Source organism: Podarcis muralis, chromosome 11, assembly GCF_964188315.1.
Source record: "Podarcis muralis chromosome 11, rPodMur119.hap1.1, whole genome shotgun sequence".
In the NCBI taxonomy this organism is placed as follows: domain Eukaryota; kingdom Metazoa; phylum Chordata; class Lepidosauria; order Squamata; family Lacertidae; genus Podarcis; species Podarcis muralis.
This window is the reverse complement of record NC_135665.1, coordinates 43692135-43712922: the sequence shown is the minus strand read 5'-3', so window position 1 is coordinate 43712922 and position 20788 is coordinate 43692135. Positions and strand designations below refer to the sequence as shown.

The window sequence follows — 20788 nt, the reverse complement described above, 5'->3', positions numbered from 1 at the left end:
AATGTTGCATTACATGATTGCTGAGTTGCAATGTCAGGATGCCACTCTGCCTATTCATGGGTTTGTGCAGGACTTGTCAATGACAGTGGGCTCAGAAAAGTTCAAGGATGCAAATCTAATAATTAAAAGGAGTGTGTGTCCTTTGATGTATGGTGGCTGAGAAATTACAAAATTGTTGGAAGATATTTAAGATTTTTACCCTTGGTAAAATCGAAGGGCCTTTCATGTCATTAGGAATAACAATGACTCATTTGTTTAGCATGTTTACTCAGAATTCAGTTCTATTTGAATTCAAGGAACTTACCTCCAAGTAAATGTACACAGGACTGCAACCTTGCAGTATAATCCTTTATGTTAGTCTAATGTAAGGTTGGCATTTATGTAACTGATGAAGTGGGCTCAAGTCCACAAAAGCTTATGCCATGAAACATGTATTAGTCCTTAAGGTGCCACAAGACTCTATGTTGTTTTTGCTGCAAAAGACTAACAAGGCTACCCCTCTGAAAAAACCTATACGTATCTGCTCAGTAAATTTGTGTTCATGTCAGTGGAGTTTACTCCCAAGTAAGTAAGGGTCTTACTCCTTTTCTGTCATGATGCTGCATATCTACCACCCAATAAGGTCAAGCTATATAGCTAGAGACCCAGAGCAAAAAAACACTGTGAAACAAAAACTTTAAAAAAAATATAGCGGGGGTGGGGGGAGATACAAAATTGTCCAATCCTTGAATAGGTATTGTGAGAATGATTTTTATTTCATGAAACTTATACACCACTCGCTTGTAAAAACAAATAAACAAGCCTCAAGAGTGGTTGAGAAAAGCAAAACTACGTGCTCTGAAGTTAGATGCATCTAACTGGGGTGGTACTTGACTTCCATAAAAGGAAAAGGGTGTGAGGCCAAATGCAACACATGCAGCAGAAGAGAGTGGCAAGAGCCCGGAGGTGATGGAATGGGAGGTGCCGCTTCTCACGTGCAGGTGGGGGAATTCCGCACTTGGAAATGGAAAGATTATTTTAAAAGAGACAGACAGACAAACAAACAACCAGCCTGGATGTTGATATTTAGGAGATATGAGAGAGAGAGCGCTAATAGTGCTCGTCGTTTGAGTGATACCAACAAATAACTATACACACACACAATATATATAATATATATATATATATATACACAATATATATATACACATACACACACACAGATATATATATATCTGTGTAGATAGATAGATAGATAGATAGATGGGATTGCAGGAGTCAGCACCCTCTTCCCTAATGTTTTAAAGCAGGGCGGCTGACAGAGCCAGCCTGGCTGTGGGAAAAGGACGAGGAGGCGGAGGAGCGCTTGTTTTTTCCGACACGGAGCTCCCACAGCCAAGCCAGTACCTGGCCGGCCTGAGGCGGCGCTGAGAGAGAGGGGCAGGCCCGGCCTCGAGGCGCGCCTCTCCGCTCCCTGCCGCCTACCTATCGCCTCCTTCCTCTCTCCGTTCTTCCCGCCCCCTCAACCTGGGCCCGCCCAGCCTGCGCTCCTCGCGGCGCTACGCAGCCTGCGCAGCCCCGCGCCGCTTGCGTGCCAGCGGCCGCCGGGCCGTGCCATTCTCCCTCGCTCTCTCTCTCCTCTCCTCTCCTCTCCTCTCCCTCCCTCCCCGCCCGCGCGCGCCTCAGAGAGCCCGGTGTGACTGGCTGACGGGAGTGCGAGTGGTGTGTGGGATGTGATGCGAGCCGCCAGAGAAAATGGCGGCGGCAGCAGGAGGAGGAGGAGGGTCGGCGGCTGCTGCGGCGGCTGCTGCTGCTGTGGCGGCTGCGAGTCGCATCTCCTCCTCGGTCGGATTATCGTCGAGTAAGGAAGCCTCCGCCGCCGCCGCCTCCGCTTCCCCTTCTTGCTCCGTCCCGGCCGCCCGGAGCCCGAAGTCTGTGAGGAGCGGCGGGGCTGGGAGCGCTGGAGGCGGCGGCGGGCTCCTGACGAGAGACCCGGGCGGCGGCGGCATTCGGGAGCCTCGCTCGGACTGGAGGCGGAAGCAGCTGCGCAAAGTGCGGAGCGTGGAGCTGGACGGGCTGCCGGAGCCCGCCGAGTGCCCGGAGCTGCCCCTCTGCCTCTCGGGAGCCGCCGCCGCCTCTTCCCCGCCGGCCGCGCAGCCGCGCTCGACCCCCGGCAGCCCCGCGTCCTCCCCCAGCCGCGGCTTCCTCCTCGCCGGCTCCCCCGACGCGCCGCTCCCGGACGCCGCGAGCCAAGCTGCGGGAGCTGGCGCCGCCGAGAAGACCGTGGAGCCGCCGCCCCCTCCGGGCGGAACAGGGTGAGTGTGGGGGTCTGATTTCGGTCGGGGCAGGGCAGGGCGGTGACACTTGAGAACGGCGGGATCTCCCCCGGGCATTGGGCTGGGCCTGTGGGGACCCCGCTCCGTGGGCAGGTGCTGCACGGGAAGGAGGCGTGCAATGCCCGGGCTCCTTTGCAAACGCTCGCGCTCAGCCGCCTTGCCTGCGGTAACTTAAAACTCGTGCAAGCTGCACGGTGAGCTTGGGCTTCGCCAGGAAAACTTGCCAGGGGTCGCTCTCGGCTGCGCAGCGCTGCTTCTTTCCCGGGGAAAGCATTGTTTTGGCACCGTGGCTTTTTCCTCCCTCGCTACCTCGGTTGCATTTCTTCGTAGGTACCCCCGTGCGCCCCCCCCCCCCCGGTTTCTCTCTCTCGAGATCGTTGGCGTTGCAAGTGCTGGGAATGTGTGGGCGCTGCGGGGCTGAAGGCTGCTTGATATTTGCCCAGCGACTGCAGAGAGGCTTTGAAGTTTGAATTTGTCCTGCTGCTGGTGGTGGTGGTGGAAGAGGAGGAGGACCCAGGACCGGATGTATCAGCCATTCAGTTGCAATGCGGTTAAACCCGCTAATTCTGCAGGCAGTTCTTTTCGCTGTGGGCAGGAGGATCCGGAGTTGTGGGGGGAAGCTGCTTTAACGTGCGTTTCTATTTAAACAATATTTCGGCTTCGTTGACATGCATATCATTTAGCAGTCTGGTCGCAGTTTGCAATCCCCTGGAGTTGCCATTCTTGATATTTAAGAACCACGGTAGCGTTTCTCTCTCCCGCCCCCGGTGCCTTGTTCCACCTCATTGCAGCTTGAAAATGCGGAACTGTTTTTTTATGTGGGTCTTCTTAAGAGAGAATGCAATGTATAGACATGCATGCCTTATTCCCTATTTGTGCTAAGAAACTTGCAATGCGATGTCAGGTGGCTCACGTTGTAGGAGATTGTGTGCCATGTTTTGTTTCAAGCGTTGACGTTGCAAAATGTACCCTCTTCTTATTCTAGAGAGAGAAGCGCAGGTTACAGCTGTGGCTATTAAAGTAAAAAGCACAAGATGGTTGGAGTGCCTTTTAATTCATAGCTGAAACCATTCAGATTTCCTGTTGCAGTTTTTAAACCGTGTAGCCTTGCTGCTTTGGATTGGCACATTTGGTCTGTTTGCCCTCGGAAACTTTGTGCTGTGGGTTGGTGGTGCAGATCTTGCTATCAGTGCACACGGAAAGGAGCTTAATCTGAGAACAGCAGACCTGACTGCTCATAAATGAGGACTTGCAGTCTGATCATAAATGCATTTCCTCTGAACCAAAACAGACTAATTTTAGTAGGACCAACTTTAGTAAGCTTGCGTAGGTTTGCAGCATTAGTGCTAGTATCAATGCTATTTTTAAAATTACTGTACAACTAAATGTAGCCCTGTGTGACAGTAATAAATTGCTCCCTGGAGGCTTAACTGATGGTCAGGGACTGTTTTAGCTTTGATACTAACAACTATCCATTGTGGTTCTTAAAGTCTTGTTAATTAAACAGGCACCAACATTCTAGTAAACACTAGCTCTAGTAATGGTCCACTGATTAATCAACAGTGGCAGACATACTCATATTGATTATATGCAGCTTGCAAAAAAACAAAAAACAAAACCCAGAGGAAACGATTTGTAGTCAGTGAAAAACCTTCCCAGTGCAGATAAGCTAGTTGAGGAGACTTAGTGCTGAAACATGAATGAAATGTTTCTGGGAAATGAACATTTCGTATTGTGTTATTCTGTATCTTGCAATACAGCAATACATGATTGCAACAGAGGAATAATGACAGGTAAAGCATTGGCAAAAACATATCTTTCAAATAGGATTCTCAGGTTCTATTTTCATTTGTTTAAGCACTTGTTGCATTGGGCGAAATCATCAACGTTGAAATGTTGACTTACTGCTCCATATATGGGAGAATCTTACTGGGTATCCTCATTACACTTTCACACACGTGTGACATTCACCTAAATTCATAAATCCTTTAGTAGTTATAGAAGAGGTTCCAAGAGCATTTGTTGTAATGGTTTTCACAGATTTGATAGGGTCCATTATATAGCAAATATTGCATGTTAATATTAAATACCAGGTGCTTCGTTGTGTTTCAGCAGTGCAGTGAGGTTGATATTTAACTAGCCTATAGTATGCTTAACCTCATTCCTATATCTAGATTTTTTTTTAGCTGTAGCTTTTTTACTTATTAAATGCTTACGGTAATTTAATATTGCCTTTCTGGAAGAAGAGGCAATATCCTTGATTAGTTCATGTTGATGGATAAGACATAAAAATAATCATTAATAAAACACACTTTTTAATTTAAAAAAGTGGGTGAAATCAAGTAGCTCAAGCATTTTATCTCTGAAAATACATTAATACAGTACAGCTTACCTTTGCACAGAGAAGCTGTAGACTTCAATACTGTAAGCAGTTTATCGTAATTCTACTGAAATGTCTCGTACAAAGGGGAAGTGTAGTACAAAGTACAATTCCTATATGAAGTTGTTAATACTTTATTGCTAATATTTTTAAGCAGGGTGGCTGAGATTCCTTTCAGCCCAATAAGCAGACCGTGTGCTTCCTCCAAAGCCCTTGTACATTTCACATCTATGTAGTATTTTTTCCCCCACAAAGAAAAAATGCTTCCAAAATATTGTACATTGCAACAATTCTGCAATGTGAAAACTATGGGATAGTTGCAAGTTATCCTGTTACAGTATTTTAGAATTTTTTGATAGTTTAGAACAAAACAAAATGAGAAATGGTTCAATCTAGATTTGCAAATATATATTGAATATGGCTGTGGGAGCTGAAGTAGCTCACCTTGCCTTAAGAAGCAGCTAAAATGGGAGAAATGTTTTGTGTTTGTGTTTTGCTGTTAGCAGCATCCATTATGCATATATGTAATGTATAGCTGGTAACTTCACTTTGTAGAGTCCATGAGGCAACAAGATCAAGTTTTTCAAATGTGTGGCCATTGCATAAACCCCACTTTAACAGGACTGATTAATCCTTCCTAGTTGAGAACACTTTCCATGGGAGAACTGGGAATTCAAAATATAGGTAGTTCATTTAGCCAAAATGAGAAATGCACTGCTGGGTGTGGAGTTACTATGTTTTATTAACTGCAAGCTTTTGAAGTGAATCTGGAGAGCTCCAGCAAAATACTGTAATTTTATTTGAGTAGTTTGTGTGTGGTGTGTATGTGTATGTGTTTTCATAATTTCTTTGTCATCATTTCTATCCTATAATGCCACGAGCACAAATATACTTTTCTAGGGTTGTTCCATATAAAATCCAGAATTCCAAATTATTATTAGTCATTTATACAGAATAATTTCAGTTGTAGTCTGTCTACTAATTCACATCTGTAATCCAGCTAATGCTTCTCTGTGCATTAATGTCCATTTTCTATATGTTTGTTTTGTAATTGCTGTGTATATATTTATGCAGTATTAAATATTCTACTAGTCCTATCAAAATTATTTGGAGAAGCAGCAGCTTATTAGCTTGCCTTATAAAGCTATGTACATGATTCAAAGTGGTTTGAGAGATCAGATCCTGGGTCACATCATACCTTGTTAAACAAACAGTGGGAAGACCTTCTATTGTCAAGCCTTGTTCTGAGATTTATTTCTGAATTACTGATAAAAGGCTACATTTTGCTTATCTCTACTGTCAGGTTTGTATCTCCCTGTAAACACAAGCATACATCATTGACAAACTTGTTAAAGCTTTGGTTAGAGTGTAACATATTGGCAACATATGCTTTTAAGTATCCCTAGGAAGCCATTATGCAGCTTAATTTCTGGTGAAAGTTGTAAATGAATTTATAGTTGTTTTCTACCATAGTTTGTATTTTAGCTCATCTCTTGCGAGCAGAAGGGATAAAAGTTGCACTAAGATGGATAAAGTACAAAATACATAACATCCTTCTGTATTATGGAACACCAACAGTAAAATTAAGCTGTATTTATGCTGATTGCTGCAGGTACAGTCGTACCTTGGAAGTCGAACGCCTTGCAAGTTGAGCGTTTTGGCTCCCAAACACCACAAACCTGGGAGTATTCCAGTTTGCGAACATTCTTTGGAACCCAAATGCCCAACATGGGTTCCACAGCTACTGATTGGCTGCAGGAGTTTCCTGCAGCCAATTGGAAGCCACACCTTGGTTTCTGAACATTTTGGAAGTCGAACAGACTTCCGGAATGGATTCCGTTCAGTTTCTGAGGTACAACTGTATACACATAGCAACAATACAATAGCAGGTATACAACAGCAGGTATACAAATAGCAACAATACAAAGGTAAGAGTTCAGATTTGGCTTTGGAGGGTTGAGGGGGGGCCACCACTGTTTTGGGGGTGTTCATGGGGTGAATAAGAAATGGAAGTGCAGTTGTGCCCACAGAACAATGCATGTAGAGCATTGGATACAACCTGTTGTAATTAGTTTAAAACAAATAAATTTTAACTGTTCTGCCAGTTAGTTAGTATGAATGTTTGTTTGGAAATGATACCTGAAACCTGATGTAAATAAATTATTTAACCCCACACTTATTGATAGATCTGATCAATTGGAGGGGACTTTGTAGGCCATCTAGTGTAAGCCCCTGCTTGATGCAGGAAATTCAGAGCTAGAGCATCTCCAGATGGCTGTAACACCACTTATCCCTGATAATTTGCATGCAGCTTCCAGAACTGGATAAAGGACTGTTGATGAGGTCCGACTAGGGCAGAATAAAGTGAAGCTATTACTAGTAGTGGCTAGGAAGCTATGGTTCTATTAATGCAACTTCATTTTTTTATTCATTGCAGCCCAGATTGCCATTCTTTCAAAGTCTGCATCATCTAATCACTGCATTTTTTGCTTCTGGCTCCTCACCTATTCTCTGGGATTTTTCAAAAATGATAGAAAGCAATTCTGAGTGTACAGTGATTTATGTTGCCTTGATTCAGATACTTTTCCTCTGCGGTTCATGTCTGTAGTGGCTGATGCATATACTAGTGAATCAAAACTCTCTTGACCCTTTTGCATGTTTCAACCTTTCAAACAAATTGGCTACTTGCCTTTTTTAAAATACTGCATGAAAACACTGCATGAATATTATTGCATATTCAATCATTGCCTTATTAATTAAAAACAGGAACTTCAGGGGAAATCATTCAGGGAGCATAGATTACATCATGGGGAAGACAGCCAATCAGGGTGGTGAACTGACAGTAATTGCTGCAGATGTGTGTAATGTTTTTTCAGAATTTTAGGATGGAGAGGATAAATAGAATATATTTTAAGGGAACACAGTCAGGGTACTTCCAGAGTAGCCTATTCTAAGAAAATGTTATGTGTCTGCTTGTCCTTCATATAACCCTGATACTTGACTCATAATCAGTGTGATTATGAGACTGTTTCTCCCTATGTAGAAACTTCCTTGGATAAGCAGTAATGGGGAGACTTAACATTTTAATTATTTTAATGATATCAATCATACCAAATGATAATGCAGCTGAGGGTTGCTTCAAAAAGTGTACTTGTATTCCACACAATTATTTTCCCACATATAGTTTTTGGTGACAGCTGAAAGCCTTCCTTTTAGCTTCAGGCCTTTGGGGAATGAAGAGTGAGTTACATTGCCATAGTTTTAGGAAAGAACAGATTGACATGGTTTGTATATTGTCATGCTTGTTTTCAGGTTTTTGTTTGACTTCATTGTGTATTTTTATTGTTGTGACCCCCTGCCCCAATTACTTGCGAATGAAGGGCGGGATATAAATTACATAAATAAGTAAAATTATTGGTACTTGTGTTTGTGAGCACAATTGCTTGGATACAATTCTGAGATGTGTAAATATTCCTTTGACATTGTCCCTTGTGTGACTCTCAGGACAACTTTCCTAGCCGATTTGAATTTACATGTCCTATTGATTCAGTTAAGATTTACAACCAGTTGTGGTTGGGTTTTGTTTTGTTAATTCAAAATGTTAAAAAAGGTGGATATCTTAACTTACATTTAAGGACAAGTATGAAGATACCTCATGTGTTTTCTTCCAGCCCTGAGGAAACAATGGAGTCCTGGGTGTGTTTAGAATTTTATGACTTTTGTAGTAAGAGAGTTAGTATGGTGTAATGGTTAGTGTTGAACTAGGACCTGGGAGACTAGGGTTCAAATCCCCATTCAGCCAGGAGGTTCACCTGCTGATCTTGGGCCAGTAACTATCTTATCAGCCTAAACTACCTCATAGGGTTGTTGTGAGAATAAAAGGACAGGAGAAAACAATGTACAGTGCTTTGAGCTTTTTGGAGGTGAAGACACAATAAGTATGTAGCATATGAAATATATTAAAATAAACAATTATGGGCTTATCCATGGTAACTGGTCAGAGACTTGATCCTCACTGGAGCAGAGAATGAATTTGGTTTCCCTTCAGGTAATAACATAAGGACAAAAGAATAGCCCTGGTTGATCTGACTAAAGACCTAACTAATTTAGCTCACTATTCTCATGGTGGTCAACCAAATGTGTGGTCAGCTAAGACATAAATGCAATAGCTTTCACTTGAGCAAGTGGTATTCAGAAGCATGAGAATAATTGTTGGACAGCAAAAAATAATGGAAGGTTGTTGCTTTCATGCCCTGCTTCAGGAATTTCTGGAAGTGTTTGGCTGATTATTGTTTAAAAAAGGGTGCTAGATTAATTGGATCCATGTTCTTATCCAGCTGGGCTGCTCTGATATTTTAAATGAGTTGAACTATATGCCCATCTTGGTTTGATTTAAAAGGTTTTCTTCCTGGGTTTTGCCTAGAAACATTGAATTTGTTGCTTCATAGCCTCATGCCTAGATTACTATACTCATCTATCTATATTTGAAGCTATCCTTTACTTAAAGTGGGATTGAGTGACCCTCCAAACAATGTTCAAAATTAGCCAGACGCCAGGCACATTTTGCGACTAGTGCAGGTCCAATTGCAACCATGTGGCGATCTTGGGATGCCAGGTTGGTGACTGAGGAAAGCAAAATGTCACTTAGAGAAGGATCTGAAATATTTTCCTTGAAGCTTGAATTAGCTTTATCCTGGATTGTTTTATTTGATGTTTTAATGTGTTGTAGATTTGTTCTTTGAAATATAAAGCAGCCTAGAAATGGAATGAGTACTACGACTACTAATAATTGCATTGGTGTCCGTGGGGGGAACAGTGGCTAGACATCACATTGTGGCAACCACAGCCTAGGTTTAAGGTGTCATTATATCTGAGTTTCAAACACTGCCTCCAAATGTCATTTGACTTCCAGCTCTCATCAGCCCCAGCCAGCATGGAAATGGCCAGGAATGATGGGAGTTATGGTCCATTCCACCAACATTTTTAGAACCATCGGTTCCCCATCCTTGGCTCTCTCTCAGTCAGTCTTGCAAATAAATAAATGCTTGACCGAGGTGGGAAGTGACGCTTGCCTTGTATTCTGGAGGTAGTCTATTTTTAACATGAGACCACTATATTGTAAGGATTTTTAAGGAATTGTGGGAGCTTGTCATCAGGAGCTCCTTGCATCCACAGATCACAAGGATTTGTTCCGAAAGCAGCAAGACTATCTTCACGTACCTCCAGGTGGTTGATTATTATAGAATCAGTGCTTCTTGTGCATGCATGCTTTGTGTAGCATCCATGTGATGTCTTTTCCACCAGAAAGCCAGCCTATATTTCCTCCTCATTGAATTTGAGTCTACCCTTTCCATTGAAATACCAATAAATTAAAAATAATTATGTTGCCAGTATTCTGCTTGCAGTATCAAGCCCCCATGTGGAAGCATCCTTTCGTCCTATATATTTCTCTCCAATACACCATCTTTTGCTTCAGAGGGAAATACAGCACCAAGGAGGTTAAGAAGGAGGAGATCAAGAAGTTCCTTGCAAAGACAAAAATGCATCTGGGACATACTTTTTATTGTGCGGAAAGCTAGTTGTGCTACCACTTCTACCTTCTTGATTGGGTGCAAATTGGTAGTAGTTGCATTTATTATTGAGGAGCAGCATATGCTGGAGAAAATTTGTGCTGAAATGTCACAGGGTAAAGCTGTTATCAAGGGATGTTCCATTAGGTTGAAATAACTAGTGTGAAGCAAAGGAAAAGTTAAATAAAGCCATTGTGAAATTAGGGAAATATTTATAGTGATTGGGGAAATGCTGTCTGTTAACGTATCTTTGGTTGAAAAAAAATGTTGAAACATTCTAGCATTCTGTCTTTAGTGTGCAGCTAAAAGAGAACAAGTTACAAGAAGCACTGATTTCCAACTAATCAGATCATTGATTTAGACCACAACCATACAGCGTTGCACTGAAGTGTGCGTTCAGCCTATGGTCTGAAGCATGTACCAGAATATCAGGAGACCATCTCAATCATTTTCAAAGTTAAAGCTATGCTCAAAGTGGCTTGCAACATATAAAATTATGTAACTACAAACATAACAAAAGTAGTCATAAACAATAAATCAAGCATCAAAAAGTACACAACAAATAAATCGTAAGATCCAAAATAGAGATACAGAAGCCAACAGCAACAACACACCCACCCAACGCCCAACAACACCCCCCCCAAACAATACCCCAGCATTGTTCAGCAGCCTCCGCTTTTGTAGCTGGAGTCAGTCAGTCAGCCAGGGCCTCACCCTCCCAGACCAGGTGGGGAAAGGCCTAAAAGGCAGGGGGCCATCTTCTAGGACTCACAGCCAATAGGCAATCTTTAAATATCTGAGCTAGTTTGTAATTTGAAAATCTTTTCTATGCTTTTAAGCTAAGTATTATGCTATGGAAGCTGATGCATTTTAAGCTCTCTCCCAAAATCCATATTAGTTTTATTAAAAAAAAGAGAGAGAGCCTATGTTGTCTCATTTAGGAGGGAGTTCCGCAAAACTGTATCTACAATACAGTACTGAACTATGAAATGACATATGAGTATCTTTTATTCTTTTTTCTCAGTCTGGATGGATGCAATAGGAAACCATGTTTCCTTTTTCCTGGTACGAAAAGGGTATTCATATATATTAGGGCATATTATTTTTCTGAAACAGAATAATCAGTCTTATCCCACATGTCCAAGAACAGAGGGCCAATTTGTGAGTTACTTTTTCCCCAGCATAGATAATAATGAGTCAGTCTTCTAAGCGTTTATGGAAATAGTTTCTTAGAACTGGATGCACACCTTTTACTTTTGTAAGCATGCAAATAAAATATGTGGTGTTCAGCTTCTCTGTCTTGAATAAGATTCTGTATGTATAAAAGGTAATACTTGCTTGTGTAAACTGATTAAGACCATAGCATTAGTGCACATCTGAACAGATCATTGACTTCATGGTAGATGACTTGCAAAGCTTTATGGATTGAATGGTGGAACTGCCCAAACATAAGCCTAATAACTTACATGATTTTTGTGACTGCTAAGAATCTTGGATGAAATAATATTTTAAAATCATAGTGCATATACAATCATCTACAAAATACCAAAAATTGTTTATGTTTACCACTGCTTTTTCCTCATGGGCAATGGAGTCTTCCATCTCATTCTGAGCTTTGGACAACTGCTTCTAAGTCCTTTGCCGATGGATGTGAAGGCAGGGAAATGTCTTGAAATGTCACATCTAAATAGGCTGCACATTGAGAAAAGAAAAAGGAAGAGACTTAGATGAAGACAAAGTGTAATGCTTACCGGCAATTTGTTTGTGTGATACATGCACACGCCTTCCTGCTTACCTTTCATACCCTGTGCCCAGGCATTGGTCCCACCCCACCCCTTCCTTTATACAATCTTTTATATTAAATAGGAAGTGCTACCTTTAATATCATAAAGGTACAGTCAAGAAGAATAAACATTGTACCCAATTGCTTGTCAAGAAACAATTCTACCAACTTGTGCATCTCACATCAGGTTTACAGTTCCATATTTCACTAGTTGCAAAGGGACATTAACAGCTTTCAACATTCATATTTTTATAGTAGGTTAATGGGTGAAAGGAAGCTAAATGATGCCAATTAATGTAAATTTGCTTGAACTGGTTATATGCTCAAAGAAGGAAGAATTTCCCAATTTTGTCCAACCCCCCAACCCCCAATTTGCTTTACATTGCACAGTGCTGTTCTTTGGTAAGCATGACACATGCTGGAAGAAGGCAGCCACCCCAATCATAGTAAGCCTAATTATTTGTCAGTATAAATATTGAGCTGTTGCTTGGTAAAAAGCAGATGTCTCAATTTCTGCCTGTGGCTCTACTCCAAATGAAGGGATCTTCAAGTGAGTTTAAGAAATAAAGCCTTTTATTTCACAGGAGGCAAAAAATGATGTGAATGGCTACAATCAATACTCCGTGTCTGTGATCTTCAATAACAATGTATCAGTTGCTTAAAGTAAGAAAACTTCAAATGTCCCAACCACGACACATCTCACTTGAAGGAACATCACATTTTAATTTTTTTAACTGGCACAAAACTGGATTCTCTCAGCTTGCTGCAACAACACCTGTGCTGTAGTGCACAGAGGGTACTTTGCCTGCCATAATAAATGTGTTAGTCTTTAAAATTATGTGAGACTCCATTTTTTTCTGCAACAGACCAGTGCAGCTACACCTTTGGAAACTGCAACATATTCAGACACTTAGCATTCATCTTTCTGCTAGTTCACACTTGAAACAGTTTGTGCCAGGGTGGGTAACCTGTGACCCTCCAAATCATAGAATTGGAAGGGACCTCAAGGTCATCTAGTCCAACCCCCTGCAATGCAGGAATGACGTTTGACTCCACATCCCATCAACACCAACCACTGCGGCTAGTGGTCAAGGCTGATGGGGGTTATAGTCTATTAGCATCTGGAGGCTCATAGGTTTCCCATCACTGGCCCTTGCATGCAGTGCATAAGCCCCCCCTTACAACAATTTTGAAACATAATTCTCTGTTGCAGTATTTTGCTACTAAATAATTTGTGCAGTCAGTGATCCGTTCGGACTTGTTGCTAATCATACACTGAGTACAGTGAGTGAAGCTTTTGCTGTCTTCATTTGCATGTAATGTTAATCCTTGTCATAGAGTTTGAAGATGAGTTGCAGCGAGCTTTATGTTCATGCACTTGTCCTGCCCCCTCCTCCAGTATAGGCGTAAGGAGATAAGAAGTACTCATTATAGTTGAACCACAATCAGTGTTGTGTCCAAACTCTAAACTGTGGTTAATATTAATAGCTTGTTGAAGCAAACCAACTTCAGTACCCTTGGTTTGGAGTTGGCTTGCTTCGCTTAAAGTCAACCATAGATTGAAGATAAGCTTGTGGTTAAGCTGAAATGGAAACAAAAGCTTATGAATTCCTCCTTAGAGCTTGTAATAAGAATTAGCGGTAGTGTATGAACTTGAGGCTTGGTGAACCTCAGCCTTGTAATGCTAAACTCTGCTTAGAGTTACATGTGAATGATACCACTGTGTCTGACCTCCAAAGAATGTTTACAGGTAACCAGTGATGAAAGTGGGGGGTTAGTTCCCTAAGGGAGTTGTGCAGTACCAGTTATACTGGGTGATAATTTCCATTTTTTTCCAAGCAGAGGAGATTGGGTCATGCCAAATACTATAAGTTATCTGCATTTTTAAAAATGCCAATTACAGTTTGCGCAGAGCACTGCTTGGAAGAGCAGAATTCTGATTTGCAAGTTGTTAGCTCACTTTTGATATCAACAGATTTGTTACAAAAGAAGAAAAGGACAAACATAATAAAAAGAGGGAAAACAAAAAAATTAAACCATGAAGTGTCACAGCCTGGAAGGACAAAAGTACAAAGATACAGTGTAGCACCAAATGAATAATAAAGTATTAACTCATACAAAGGTTCCTGTTACAATTCTGATGTTTAATGTGCTCCTGTGGCACTCCATAGTTATACAGCTGATAAACGTCACTTTTGCAATATACCTCTTTGGCTAAATATTCTATATTAAAGTCTCAGAATTTGAGCTTTATAAATTAGCATCTTACCATAATACTTGTTGGGAAATAAAATTTGCAAGTGCATATTGAATTTGAGTCCAGATCCTTAAATTCTGTCAGATGATGTCAGCCTTGCCTCATTTTCGTAAGATTCTCCCACCTCCCTCGCATACTACTAGTTGTCCAGCTTGTGCATTTATTTAGAATAGAATAGAATAGAATAGAATAGAATAGATTCTTTATTGTCATTACACAAGTGCAACATTGCACAAGTGCAACGAAATTGGATGCCATCCCTTAAAAACAACAAAAGCAAAACAACAACAACAACCAAACAAACCACATTCCAGCCACACCCACACCAACACCCATCAAACTCCCAGGTCACACTATCGAGTTACAGCATTCAAAAAGGCCACAGCTCTTGGATAGAAACTGTTTTTCAGTCTATTTGTCCTTGACTTGATGTTTCTATATCTCCTGCCAGAAGGCAGTAGTGCAAACAGACTGTGTCCCGGGTGAGATGAATCCTGCAGGATGTTGTTTGCTTTCCTAAGACAACGGGAACCGTACAGTTCTTCCAAAGATGGGAGAGGATGACCAATAATCCTTTGGGCTGTGGTTATGACCTTCTGGAGCACCTTCCTCTCCCTAGCTGTACAACTGGAGAACCAAGCACAAATACAGTATGTAAGAATGCTCTCTATGGAGCCTCGGTAGAAGGACACCAGCAGTCTCTCACTCAGATTGTTCTTCTTTAAAAGTCTGAGGAAATAAATTTCACTGCTAATACAGGATTTGGTCCTCATTTTCAATTGTCTCTATTTTTCAAACACTGGTACCAAGATTTCTGTGGTGCTGGCAGTAATTATTTGGTTAAACGTGCACACATATTATATTTACAAATGCAAGGCAGCAGCCCCATCTGCCCTAGCTCCCTGTATACATGCTGGATGGCTGCAGGAGGGGAAGGAGGACACCTGGAGACTCCAGGATGGAGAACACTGAAGTAAAAAAAACAAAGTTCTGGGAACTGAGATAGTATTGGAACAGATTGCAAGTATCCTGTTATGTGTCTCTTTGAAAATAAAACATCTCTCTCATATATTATATCTATCATCTATCTATCTATCTATCTATCATCATCATCATCATCATCATCTGTGTGTGCATAAAATGACTTTTTGATTATAAGTCTTCCACATATTCTTCATGTTGCAGGGGATTGTGCTTAAAACCTTCACACAGTGATCACTTCCCTATAACTGGTGCCACAGTTTTGTTGCCAAGCCACACATGCTACATAAAATTGGATTAACAAATGGGAAAGAGCTCTTACATTTGATGGTGCCCTTTGTGGCAAAGTACGGTACTTTGATAGTCTCTACAATGGAGCATTTACCAGTATGATGCATTAAAGTAGTTAAAACTTTGGGTTCATAATTCAAGATCATTTAGAGAGAGAGAGAGAGAAACCGTTTATGTGTTAATCCAGTTTTTTAATCACACGTAATTTCTAAAAATGTTCTCTGTTTAAAAATAAATATTTAACATTTATACTCCCCCATTCCCCACACCATCTGGAGGAATGATGCTTGGCCTTCTTTTACAGAGGCTTTGTAAATTTACTAGGTAGAATAAGGTAAGCAAAGAGCTTTGAACACTCAAAAGAGCTATATAAATGTTGCTAATACTATGCTTGTACATTGATTAAAGCAGGGCGGGATAAAAAAACACAACATTAAAATTATTAATGATTAATATATGAATAATTTAAGTGTAATAATACATACAAACCCGTGGACCTGAGATGTTTATGAACTGTGGGGTTCGTAGTTCTAGGTGTCAATTGCTGCCTTTATTTCTGCAGTGCTATAGTAGCTAGGAAGAGATGACCAAACAATCCCAGTACTATCTGCCTGCTTGTGTGTGGTGATACCTGTTTACTGGGTAAGATGATGTCCTAACAGTGCTATTGCTACATGTTGACTGTTGCTTTACATGTATGGCTAATGCAGCTGTGGCAGCTGGGTGGGTGATTGGTGGGTGACATGGAGTTGCCATGGACACTGCAATTGGCTATTGGTTGTTTTATTAGTGCTTGTTTCTACAGCAGCTGTTGTGCTTCTAATTTTGCTGCCCGTTGGAGCATAAGATAATAACTACATGATCCCAGCAGTAGTCCTGGTGCAGCAGTGGCCACTGTGGGTCAGACTACATCAAATTGCCCTCACCATTAATTTAAAAACACTCATGCACAAATCCAGTCAATATAAAACTAGTAGAAATGCCCCCCAACAATGCATTCATTCTAATATTAAGAGTAAAAACATTTGCTGTATTTAATTTATTCCTGCACAAACTGACTTAGAGGGGGAAATTTGCATCCTTGGTTATTACAGTCCAAATGTTCTTTCATCAAATATTTGCAAATTGCAATAGGTGAAAAAGTCTGGTATTCTAACTCTGGTTCTTAGTTTTCTTTTTCCTGTGGCCTTCATATTCTATGTAGGAGTTGCGCCACTTGTTCAAAGAACTTATTATAATTTTAAAAAATCATAAGAAACCAACAACTCTTTATTGGTCAAGTGGTTAACCTTCTGAAATGTATTCTCCAGATGCTTGCAGTCAAGCTCAGCCCAGGTGAGCTTCCACATATGTAACTTTTGGCATAGCTGTAAAAGGTCCAAAGTCTTGGAAGTGTGAGTATAATTAACTCATATGATCCTTAGACAAGTTACACTTTTCCGCTGGCTATGTATGCTCATTATCTACGTCAGAGTTATTAAGGTCTGGCTAAACTTTCTGTAGAAGGACAAATTCCAAGCCATGCATCATGTGGAACAGGAGAAGAGGGAGAGCAAAGGAACTTATTTCCTGTTTCACTCTGTCACTATGTGATCAATGCTATATAAGGTCATGTCTCGAAGAAAGTAGGGAACCCTGACTTTACCCAGAAGGGGACAACTGTCAAGCTTTCTTAATAAAGAGTGGGTGCTAAACTTTGACTTTCTTACTCTGTCCTAATGAAACTTTTGCATAGTATAGTAAATAAATATATATATACATATTATGAACACTTTTGTGGAGTTTCTATCTATAACAATCATGGTTATTGAGTATCTGCGCATCCATTTTTCTTTTAAATAGACTTTCTGTAATGATTAAGCCTACTGCCATTCATAAACAGCTGTTCTCTACTGCTGCTGGCTTCTTTGAAGGCTGGGAAAAACTTGGTGTAAATAAGAAAAATTCCAGCTGCTTAGAACTCACTTCCATGGGTGAGGACCCATTGCTATGTGCTATTTGAACCCTAAAGCATAGGAGGTTAAATAATTTGAGGATATCCTTTGCTGTAGAATTGAATCAAAGCAGGCATGGAGCTGATATTTGACTGTAAAAGGTAAAGGTACCCCTGCCCGTACGGGCCAGTCTTGACAGACTCTGGGGTTGTGCGCCCATCTCACTCAAGAGGCCGGGAGCCAGCGCTGTCCGCAGACACTTCCAGGTCACGTGGCCAGCGTGACAAGCTGCATCTGGCGAGCCAGCGCAGCACACGGAACGCCGTTTACCTTCCCGCTGGTAAGCGGTCCCTATTTATCTACTTGCACCCAGGAGTGCTTTCGAACTGCTAGGTTGGCAGGCGCTGGGACCGAGCAGCGGGAGCGCACCCCGCCACGGGGATTTGAACTGCCGACCTTTCGATCGGCAAGCCCTAGGCGCTGAGGCTTTTACCCACAGCGCCACCCGCATCCCTGATATTTGACTGTATGGTAAACTAGAAAGAGAGTTGTTAGCCACTCTGAGCTTTTTTTTTAAAGCAGGGTGGAGATGGAGAAAAAGTACTGGTAGAGAATAGGGAGCAGGCAGAGCTGGTGACGCGGGTGGGGTGTGGGGTAGAGCACAGCCATCACACAAGCAAGTGGTGGTGCTTGGCTGCCAGAAAAGGGAGTTGGAGTGAGTCTGAAGACTGCTCAGAGCCCAGGGCCCCCACCCTGACTACAGATCTTTCTGAAGGGGAGTGTATAGGGGCAATTCAGGGGATTTTGAATAGAGTGTAGTGTAAACCCTCAATTTATGCAGGGATTCCATTCTGGGAATCAAACTTCAAGCCCAAATCGTGTATAGTCAAAGTATTTCCCCCCCCCCCCCAGATGTCCCCACCCTTTTCGTTTTCCTTTATTTTGGCCAAAGGCATAAAGCTGAATGTAGACAAGTTAAATGTGGATAAGTTGTGGTCTTACTGTACACAATTTATGTCTTCTGTGCTGACTGTAGAATTAACAACTGTGTAAGATGTAACTCTGCTGTAATGAAACTGTATCATTGAGGTGGCTATGTCATAATTAATAGCTGATCACTATTTTGGCCATATTTAATGGACTGGCTATAGCTTATAAATATCTTGGGCCAAATGGTTTAGATATCCAAACATAAACAGAAGAAGATGCTATTGTCATGTGAGGACCAAACTGCATGTTATTGCTTGGAGATCTATCATCTCTTGGTCTATACGTGCATACATATATTCAGGTCATGTTTTTTTGACTACAGCTGGGGGACGGATGGACCCACTGGTATTTTCATTAGAGAAACTGTGTAGAGTGCTTCATGAGGTCTTCAGCAAATGAAAATTGCTGTAGAAGAGCTCGTCCTTGAGCATACTCCTATAGAGAAGCTCCCTTTCCCAAAATCTGCTCTAAATTGTTTAAAACAAACAAAAACAAGCCATAGATCCTGGAGAATAAGCAATATTAAATGATGGATTCGTGGGTGTTTTGGGGTTTATTTATTTTTTTAAGACAGGGTGAATAAAATATAAATGACTCTACTACTACCTTTTCATTCCCTTTCTCTTCCTCCCAATTTTTAACTTTTTCTGTCATTTGCGAAGTGGCACAAGATAATTTTAAAGGCTTAGTTACTTTTCTTAAAGATAAAACAAGCTATAGAACAGATATTTCAGAAATAAAGAGTACTTCTATTGTGACATTAGTACACAATTATCAAAAATTATTAAAGTACCTTCCAGATGAATGCCTAGCTTATACCTTGATTTTAACTGCTCTTGGCAGCTCTTCCATGCGTTATCTAGGTTGCATGCTGTGTCTGCATTTTTTATTTTTAGATTTGTTCAGAATTCATATGCAAGAGCACTTTAGTTCTTGGGCTATTAAATCAGTTTCTCCTGTAGCAGGACTTGTGTTACTTCATATTCAAGCAACAGCTGTAAATATCTGTAGTAAATTGTAGATTGTGTTAGTTCAAAATGAAGACACTGAAATAAGCTATAATCAGCTGACCTTGGTTGCTTGTTTTCCTGTTTCTATCAAAATGTTGCTGCTTTCTTGCTTTCTCTAGACTTTCCACTCCAGTGTTATAATTATGACTGAAAGGCTTTCATGGATGATGAATTTTTCATGGAATTTGATATCACACATTAATTACTGTTTGAGTGTGTCCAAACGTACCTCTTGTTGTTTATAATGCTTATGTTACTATTTATGTCTCTGGTCTGGTCTTCTACACTATGAACCATGTATTAGGACTATGACACAGTTTGATAATGTGAGCAATTGATATGTGTGTAAATGTACATCTTCCCTTCACATTCAACTTGTTAGGGTGCAGAACCTGAGAGAGACAGTGCTGCTGAAACATACCAGCATTCTGTATGGTCAGCATATGTTGACAGTGTAGTTGCTGTTTGGTGCAATGGAATAGTTGTGTTTGTACTGTGCAAGAACAGGAAAGCTAGATGTGTACTGTCAATGATCATTTTGTGTTAAGTTCCCACCCAACCCTGCGCGTCAGTGGAATGCATATAAGCACACCCTGCCCCGTTCCACCCCGCCCCACCCTTTTAGCGCCATGTTTAGTGACATTCTCGGGTCACTTCCAGGTTTGGCAATTATGCCTCATTCAAAACTTAAATCAAATATATGCAACAACTTTGAAATATTTCCTCTCTCTACTAGTTACATTATTGTTGGGCTTCTTATCTTGGTTATGCTCTGGTCATGAATGGCATGGTGGTTTGTCCATATAGCCTTATCACACGGTGGGTGTGAGAGAGAAAGACATGAATGTGTACCATCTGAAAATGTGACCTTTGTAACTCCTTTTGTATTTGTGGGCTGCAGATAATGGTGCCTGGAAATGAGAATTTTAGTATTTGAAATAATCCATTTTAAAATATAGAAATGCTGTACTAATTGTGAGGTAGTAATGAACATCATCATGTAAGGCTCCTGTAGAACTGCAAATATTAATCAGGATATGGTCTTAAATGTAGGAATTAGCTTTGGAAACCAACACTGACAATCCAGATTTCAGTAGCCATTCGGGGGGGGGGGGTAGGTCAGTGAGAGGCTATGATTTTGCTTTCAAGCTTTAATTCCATGGAAAATGATGTCTCCTCAACTTGGCTGTCTGATTTTTCTTTCATATTTTCACTATCTATATCCTAGCCTGGTGTAATACTCCATGCAGAAAATCTACAGCAATTAGGATATGAAA

The 20788-nt window shown here is 41.1% G+C and overlaps 1 protein-coding gene across 2 annotated transcripts in view; it reads left to right on the top strand.

Moving 5' to 3' along the window:
* Window positions 1-1617: 1617 nt before the first annotated feature.
* Window positions 1618-20788, top strand: part of MAP3K1 (mitogen-activated protein kinase kinase kinase 1) — a 61400-nt gene continuing 42229 nt past the window's right edge. The window contains exon 1 of one of the 2 annotated variants that reach the window (XM_028749540.2): window positions 1618-2294. In XM_028749540.2, coding sequence (XP_028605373.2) covers window positions 1735-2294 — 560 coding nt within the window. In that variant the 5' untranslated portion in view covers window positions 1618-1734. The remainder of the gene's footprint in view (window positions 2295-20788) is intronic. The other variant, XM_028749539.2, reaches the window with a different exon arrangement.